Below are 9,409 nucleotides of genomic sequence, written 5' to 3'. Positions count from 1 at the left end.
GGGTTTTTTTTGCGGGATGTCTGGTTATCTTTATTGGCTATTTCTAGCATATTTTGTTCTTGAAATTTTGTTGTATTGTGTGCTTTGCGTTTGCCTTTATAGTTATTATTGTTTTTAAACTTCTCTGGGCTTTTCGTTGAGTAGTGGCGTGGGTGACTAATGGTAGAGTAGGGCCATGTCCTGGGGGCTGGGGGTGGGGTCGGGGTCCGATGTTGAGTTAGGTTTGACATACGGAGTACGAGGTATTAAGGGGGGAAGAAGAGAGATGATAGGTTGAGGGTAAGGTCGTGGAACATAGGGACCCTTTAGGATAAGTCGATAGAACTGGTTAAGATTCTTAGAAAGAGAAGGATCAGTATTGCGTGTGTCCAGGAGATCAAGTGGGTAGGTTCTAAGGCTAGGGATGTAGATGGGTACAAGTTGTGGTACTCCGGTAATGAGAGACGTAGGAATGACGTAGGAATTTTAGTGGACGAGGAGCTTAGGGGGCAGGTTGTGGAGGTTAAAAGGGTTAGTGATAGGGTGATGACTATTAAGTTAATCATTGGGGGGTCTTCTTTGAACATCTGTAGTGCGTATGCGCTATAGGAAGGCCTGGACGAGAAGGAGAAGAAGGGATTTTGGGAGGTTTTGGACGAGGTGGTAAGAGGCGTGCCTAGTTCAGAGATGATTGTCATATGAGGGGATTTTAATGGGCACATCGGGGCTCTGCCGATGGGCTATGATGATATGCATGAAGGCTTCGGGTTCAGGGATAGAAATGTTGAGGGAGCAGCTCTTTTAGATTTTGCGAGGGCCTTTGGGTTAGTGGTTGTGAATTCTAGCTTTTCGAAGAAGGAGGAGCATCTGGTTACTTTTCGTAGCAGGCTAGCCAGGACTCAGATTGACTTTTTGTTGCTTAGAAAGAGGGACAGTGCATTGTGTAAGGATTGTAAGGTAATCCCGAGTGAGAATCTTATGACCCAACATAGACTTTTGGTGATGGACTTAGTTATCAAGAAGGGCAAGAAGAGATGGAGTGGGGAGGGTTGACCTAGAGTTAGGTAGAGTGGCTTGACTCCAGTTAGTGCCTTGGAGATAGGGATGAAGTTGGAAGGGATGGGAGTTTGGGAGGGTAGGGGGACGTGGATAGTATGTGGGACAAGGCTACGGAATGGATCAAAGAGTCTGCTAGGGAGGTGTTGGGTGTCTCGAGGGGCTGGTCTGGTAAGTATCGAGGGGATTGGTGGTGGAATGAAGATGTTACGAAGAAGGTGGAGACGAAGAAGGCGGCTTATGTTAAGTTGGTAGAGAGTAAGGATGAAGAGGAGAAACGGGTTAGCAGAGAAGAGTATAAGTTAGCTAAGAAAGAGGCTAAGTTAGCAATTTCAGCTGCTAAGACAACAACTTTTGAGAGTTTGTATAGGGGCTAGAGGAAAAAGATGGGGAAATGAGGTTGTTTAGGCTTGCCAAGGCTAGGGAGCAGAAGGGTCGGGATCTAGACCAATGAAGTGTATTAAGGGGGAGGATGGCAGAGTATTAGTGGAGGATACCCTCATAAAGATAGGATGAAAGTCGTATTTTCATAAGCTCTTAATGATGTTGGGGACAAAAGTATTGTGTTAGGAGAGTTGGAGCACACCGGAGAGTGTCGTAATTTTGGCTATTGTCGGGGTTTTAGAGTAGAGGAGGTCAGTGAGGCTATCTGTAAGATGCGGAGGGGCAGGGCGACGGGGCCCGACGAAATTCTGGTGGATTTTTGGAAGTTTTCTAGCGGGGCTGACCAACCTGTTTAACAACATTTTGAAGTCCGTGAAAATGCCTGAGGTGTGGAGATGTAGCACGATGATCCCATTATATAAGAACAAGGGTGACATTCAGAGTTACAACAACTACCGGGGTATTAAGTTGTTGAGTCACACAATGAAGATTTGGGAGAGGGTGGTGGAGCGGAGGTTGAGAAAGATTGTGTCTATTTCAGAGAATCAATTTTGTTTTATGCCTGGTCGCTCGACGACTGAGGCAATTCACCTAGTGCATAGACTGGTAGAGCAGTATAGAGAAAGGAAGAAGGATCTTCATATGGTGTTTATTGATTTGGAAAAGGCGTATGACAAGGTCTCTAGGGAGGTTCTTTGGAGATGCTTGGAGGCGAGGGGGGTTCCTGTGGTGTACATCAGAGCGATTAAGGATATGTATGAGGGGGCGAAGACTCGAGTAAGGACGGTGAGAGGAGATTCTGAGCATTTTTCGGTCTTGACAGGGTTGGACCAGGGATCAACTCTTAGTTTGTTTTTATTTGCTGTGGTGATGGATGTGTTGACGTGGAGTATATAAGGCGAGGTGCCTTGGTGTATGCTTTTTGCGGATGATGTAGTTTTGATTGAGGAGTCGCGGCAAGGTGCTAGCGATAAGCTGAAGGTTTGGAGGCAAACCCTGGAGTCTAAAGGTTTCTGATTGAGTAGTACCAAGACGGAGTATTTGGAGTGCAAGTTTAGTGACTCGAGGCAAGAGGAGGAAGTAGTAGTGAAGTTGGAATCTCAGGCAGTTTGTTAGAGGGATAGTTTTAAGTATCTTGGCTCTACGATCCAGGGGAATAGAGAGATAGGTGAGGATGTATCTCACCGTATTAGGGCAGGCTGGATAAAATGGAGGTTCGCTTCGAAATTTTATGTGATAAGAAGGTGCCTTCCAAACTAAAAGGCAAATTCTATAGAATTGCGGTCTGGCTTGCTATGTTGTATGAAGCGGAGTGTTGGTCAGTTAAGAGTTCTCATATCTAAAAGTTGAAGGTGGCGGAAATGAAGATGTTGCGTTGGATGTGTGGTCTTGCAAGGGCGGATAAGGTTAGGAATGAGATTATTCAGGAGAAAGCGGGTGTGGTATCGGTGGAGGATAAAATGCGGAAAGTGAGGTTGAGATGGTTTGGTCATGTGATGAGGAGGGGCACGGATGCCCCAGTTCGTAGATGTGAGAGGCTGGCGTTTGATGGTTTCAAACGAAAAAGGGGTAGACCAAAAAAATACTGGAGAGAAGTGATTAGACGTGACATGGAGCAGTTACAGCTCACCGAGGACATGACCCTAGATAGGAAGGTTTGGAGGAAGAACACTAGGATGGAGGGATGAGGTGGGTGTTTGAATCGTAGTCAATAGTTAGGTTTTGTTTGGTGTCTTTTATTTGGTAATGTACTTTCTTTTTGTCGTTGTCGTATCTATGTTAGTTTTATCACGTATCTTGCTTTGGAAGTTCTGGTTTATTGTCCTGTGTCTTGAGCCTGGGGTCTATCGGAAACAACCTCTCTACTTCTTTAGAGGTAGTGGTATGGACTGCGTACATTCTACCCTCCCCAGACTCCACTAGGTGGGAATATACTGGGTTTGTTGTTGTTGTTGTTGTAATAATAATAATAATAATAATTATAATTATAATAATAATAATAATAATAATACTAATAATACTAATACTACTACTACTACTACTACTACTAATAATAATAATACCACCCCTGCCTTCACTTATATATAGTAGTAAAGTAAAGTAAAGTAATAATAAAAATAATAATAATAATAGTAGTAATAATAGTAATAATAATAATAATATAATATTCATAATAATAATATTATAGGTCACTAAAATTATCGAAATACCCTTGGTAGTCATCCCAACCTTCACTTATATATAGTAGTAAAGTAATAATAAAAATAATGATAATAATAATAATAGTAGTAGTAGTAATAATAGTAATAATAATAATAATATAGTATTCATAATAATAATATTATAGGTCACTAAAATTATCGAAATACCCTTGGTAGTCACCCCAACCTTCACTTATATGTAGTAGTAAAATAAAGTAATATTAATAATATAATAATAATAATAATAGTAATAGTAGAAAAAAAGTAATAATAATAGTAGTAGTATTTTTTTATAAATATCTTTTTGTTTCTTATTAAATGACTACCAAGGGTATTTCGGTAATTTTATGGTGCAATAAATATTTTGAAATCGACGTCTGTCTCCTCAACTTATATATTTGAATCTTTCAAATGAGATGTGCAACATGTACTTCTCCACGAATGTCCAAACGAAAGACGTGTCGCCGACTGTAGTTGCAACAATCTAACTAGATTTTTATCCACTTATATAATCACTTTTGTATTGGTTGGATAAGTCTAGAAAACTCAATTTTTTCCACACTGAATATATATATTATGTAACATCGATTCATTGTACTACATTTCTTTTCTTTTACTCCTATACTAAATAATTAAAACACGTAGAAAATAATCTTTTCCAAAGTTGGATCTCTTTTGCACATTAGTGTTGCCAAAATGCCCGTGCCTTGCACCAACACATGTATCTAGTATTATATATTTAACTTATATATAAGTGAAGGTTCCTTGACGACGAACGGAATTTTGGTAAATAATATCAACACCAAGGGTATTTTCGTGATTATAACACCTATCATCAATAATAAATCAGACAAAGCTGAAAATAGAAAGTCCTAGAAGCTCTATCCAATCTGTCCTCCTCTTCTTCCCTTTTCTCTCTATTAACGATTCTATTGCTATTTGTTTTTAATTTTGTATTATTCAGTTATGATATTTTTCTCATATTTTATTTGTGACTTTTCAGTTTCGTCGCTACAGATAATCAGGGAAATGAATAGCTTTGTGTGGATGGATATTGATTGGAGGAAACTCATTTTCATTTTCTTCTGAATCAGTTCATAGAAACCATTAAGGAAAAATTTGAACTACTTGTTAGTTTATATTCAGTTTAGTTAGTAAATTCATGATTTTTCAACGGTACCAATTAATTGTGCTGATTGCTTAACTTTTTTTCATTTTATCGAGTATTTTATTGTGAATTTCTTATTTTGTAATTATAATATTCTGGGTCTACCCATCTACATCTTTTCAACTTATTATTATTTGTGAGTTTTAATTTCTCAATGCATGACATTACTAAATATCGATTGATTTATATAGTTGGAATGTAATAGATGCAAAATTTTGATTTCACAGATTTCTAAAGGAGGAAATTGTTCAAGGCACTCTGCTTCGGTTATATGAGGTGATTTCTGTGCTCTTTTGTTCTGATGTTATATATTTAGCTATAAGTTTGCTCCTTTGTTTTTTGATTATTTTTAATTATGGAAATTTGATGAATTTTTGTTAGATTTTGTATATGAGATTTTTTTTTACCTTTAAATTTCTCAATTTCAGATCCACAATATCTTCAGAGTGTAATTTATTTCATTCAGTTTGGGTGAGTTTTTCTCTATTCTTGTTGTTTTCATTTAGTTAGTATCTAGTTGTTTATCTATCTCATGAATAGCTTGTTGGATTTCACATGCATAAGGGTAACGATATCCAATTTGTACAATAATAAAACTAGGATGTTTGGTACTTTCTTGGTGTAAATTGAGTCATGAAAAGATCAATTGTCCTCTATTGGTAGTATACATTATCAATAATCAAGAGAGACAAAATATTATATAAGAACTACTCGGTGAGTTATAGTCTTTGTGGAATTTGGGAACTTCTTAATTGATCTACTAGGAGGGATCTATTTTTCTTTTGGGCGTAGATTATTGTTTTGCCCTTTCTATGAGCAGATTAGTGGCTGCAGGAATAAGACACACCGTAATTGAGTTAAACTAAAAATTATAGGCCAAATCTACTATCTAATATAAGTGTTTCCTTCACTATCTTAGGTGTCATAACTGATATGGTGATTGCTGAAGCGTGGAACTATAACATTCGAGCAAAAGTTATATTGCAAGTTATTGATAAGAAAATAGGGTTACAATTGCTGACCCAGACAAGTTGCCTATGATTAAGTGATTTTTATTTAATGTAACAAAAATAGAGCAACTTTTTAGTTTTTCATTTCTGTCTCCATCCCTCCTTCATTCTTTCCATGCTTTCATTTTGTTTATGTTTTAGTTTTTGGTTGAATTTATACCCCCAGACAATGCATCTAGCAGTCTTTATTAGTAATAAAAACTCCTCAATAGGGGTAAGTACAAGAAGGGAGGGATAAGCCTTCAATCCTGGCGGCCTTCCATGCTTATCATTTGCTTCTACTTCCTCACAAAATGTTTTCTCCTAAGGGTTGTACTTCTTGGATGAGTCACATACAATTATCTAAGGCACAGTTTGGCATTGTAAAGTAGGCAGGACCTCACTATGTGACCCCCGAAATGCCATGCAAAAGTAGCATCTCTAACTATAGAAGGCCTTGACATTAGTAAGCTTGGCACACAAAACCCCTGTCTCTTTGATCCTTCACGTGAAAGTTATTTATGAGAAAGCACAATTGAGTTGCTAGGATATCAATCAGCTTCCTCAGATGTAGATCAAATAATAAGTACTTGAAACTATATCTCCTTGAAAAAGGAGCCTCCTATGAACATTTTATACATTTGATTAATAGTACATTCAAATTTCAATACAAAATTTTAATTCACCTAACCAAAATATGCATTTTGATTTTTGGAAACAAGTTTTGCAAATAACAACAACCCAGTTGTATCCGAAAGAATTTGTGAGCTTCACATATATCATGAGACAAATGCAAATTCAAACACCAATTAAACTTGGTTGTAGGATCAGCGTGATGCTATTTTTCATGTTTTAGACAAAAATTTAGAGAAAATTTCATCACATAGGTTCAATAACAAATTTCATTTACCAATGAATCTAGCAAATACATACACCGTTCATCCTACAGTAGATAAACTTATTTTTAGTTTTCTTTTAATTCCAGAAAGACACACCAAATCCTTTAGAAGACTATTTTGATAGACAGGAGATGGATAACTAGAGACAGGATAGCGTACAGGTCAGGAGCTGGATGATCTTGTTGAGGAAGTGGTTGATCATAAGTTGCATCTTATGCTGGAGGAGGATACTAAATAGTTGGATGGTAAGTCTGATCTAGAATATGTTATTATTTATTACTTGATATAATGTGATAACCAATGTGTTTGCATCTATGAGTTACCTTTTTTTTTGGGCAATTCAATAAATTTGTCTAATGTTTAGATTGATTAATATCCCACATCTTAACTTCTTTGCATATTATACTGCATGGTGTCGTAAATTTTATTCTTGGTGAAGAAGTATTTTGGATCCTTAGGTCTGTTCAATGGTGAAAGACATACAATTTAACTTCTAAAGTTTTCTTAAGTTACAATATTCATCCACTTGATGCATTTAAGGCCTGCTTATTGTATGACAACCAACAAAAAATATTTACAACAATAAATTTGCTACCTTTGCTTGCGTTGCTTTTGATGGAGTGTTCGTTGGTCTTGATTCGTGTAAAAGCATATAGAGATGAAAAAAGACCTTCATTTCGAAGGTGCTAGAGCAACAAATGTATAAACATGAATTCTTATCATAAACCATCTTAGATTGTTGTCTATGCATCCTGTAACTTTCTCTAAATAGAAATTTGAAATCAACTTATTACTACTATATTATTTGCGTAACTAGATGACCAATTATTTAGTAAGCCAGAGTAAACGCTTCTGTACCCATTTCTCTGAACAAGATGAATCTTGACTTTAAATAAACGCTTCTGTTCCTTATTAAATGACTACCAAGAGTATTTTAGTAATTTTATGGTGCAATAAAATGGTTACACATGCATATTGCTTTTTCATTATATTTATTAGTTTTGTCCTCATTTTATGGTGCAGTAAAATGGTTACACATGCATATTGCTTTTTCTTACATTTATTAGTTTTGTCCTCATGTATTATTTTAATAATATTTTTGTTTAAACCCTTGTAATTGAATTATACATTGTAGTAATTTTTTATAAATATCTTTTTTTTCCTTATTAAATGACTACCAAAGGTATTTCAATAATTTTATGGTGCAATAAATATCTCGGAATCGATTTATGTCTCCTCAACTTGTATATTTGAAACTTTCAAATGAGACGTGCATCATGTACTTCTCAAAAAATGTCCAAACGAAAGACGTGCCGCGAACTGTAGTTGTAACAATCTAACTAGATTTTTATCCACTTATATAATCACTTTTGTATTGATTGGACCAGTTTAGCAAACTCAATTTTGGTCCACACTGAATGTATATATTATGTTAACATCGGTTCATTGTACTACATTTCTTTTCTTTTATTCCTATACTAAACAATTAAAATAAGTAGGAAATAATCTTCCCCCAAATTGAATCTCTTTTGCACATTAGGGTTGTCAAAATGCCCATGCATTGCACGGACACGGGTATCTAGAATATACATATAGGGCCATTTCTTTGTCATTGTGAACACTCACATTTCTCCACTTATCTGATTATTCTTTTTGTGATTTAATCAAAATGTAGACTTGGTTTTGCATGCATTTAAGATCGCGCGAAGCGCGAACAAGTTTACTAGTATATTTTAGTAATTCTAATTTAGACTTTTCCTCTTATTTTGTACTATTTGGTTTTTAATTTTTTTCTTTGAAGTTAAATAATTTTTTTCGCGGACATAAATTCATATTTTTGCATCATAATATTCACAAGTTATGTCTCACGCCCTTAAAGAATATATGTTACATTAGACATAAAATTGATTGCTAAAAGTAAAAACTAAAAATCAATTGATTTAAAGGACAAAAATTAAAGATCAACCCTTTGAAAAACAAATTGTGCAATTAAATGAATTCTAGGCTCCCACAAAGCTTTTTCTAAATTATATACTATCAAATTAAAAATTATTTATATAAATAAATTTCTTGATAAATATTAATTAATAATATGATAAAAATTATAACTAACTCACTGCCACAATTTAAAATTTATTAATATTGTAAAAATAATTTCACACTATCAATGCCTATAGTTAAAATTTTTTTGGTAACTTTTTTTTCTTTTCATTCGTACTTGAGGTGTATCTATATATATAACTAGTATAGGTACCCGCGCGATGCGTGGAATATTTTTAGAAAAATAAATCATTAGAAATGTTATCTTATTAATTTGAAATAATAAATTATTTTTTATTGTATCACCTTAATATATTTAAATTAATATATTGAATATATTTTATAATAAATAATTCATAAAATTACATAGCTTAATTAATTTAGTTGAACTATGATAGCTTAATTAATTTAGTTGAACTATGTATTCTCCCTTCGCCACCATCACTCCACCGTGCCACCCCCACTCGTCTTCAACCCTCTCAACCTGTCCTCCAGACGATTTCATAATCAAATCGTATCAAAAGTAAAAAAATAATGAATCATATAATTATCAAAATTAAAAATGATCAGAAGTTTTCTTTATTATATTGTTCACTATCAAATATTATTCGATTGTTAATATTGACTTTTATTAACTTATCAAATTACTTAATGTAATTATCAAGTAATTTTTTTGTTAATATAAAATTATAA

General features: G+C 34.7%; 1 protein-coding gene across 1 annotated transcript; it reads left to right on the top strand.

Annotated features, from left to right (window-relative positions):
* Nucleotides 1-714: 714 nt before the first annotated feature.
* Nucleotides 715-1,412, top strand: LOC107874317. Its single transcript, XM_016721137.2, has 2 exons — nt 715-936; nt 1,119-1,412. Exons 1-2 carry the CDS (start codon nt 715-717, stop codon nt 1,410-1,412), a joined length of 516 nt encoding a protein of 171 aa, XP_016576623.2.
* The last annotated feature ends 7,997 nt before the right edge of the window (nt 1,413-9,409 follow it).

Source organism: Capsicum annuum, chromosome 6 (genome assembly GCF_002878395.1).
Source record: "Capsicum annuum cultivar UCD-10X-F1 chromosome 6, UCD10Xv1.1, whole genome shotgun sequence".
NCBI lineage: Eukaryota > Viridiplantae > Streptophyta > Magnoliopsida > Solanales > Solanaceae > Capsicum > Capsicum annuum.
The sequence above is the reverse complement of the archived record's forward strand: the minus strand, read 5'-3'. Positions and strand labels throughout refer to the sequence as shown.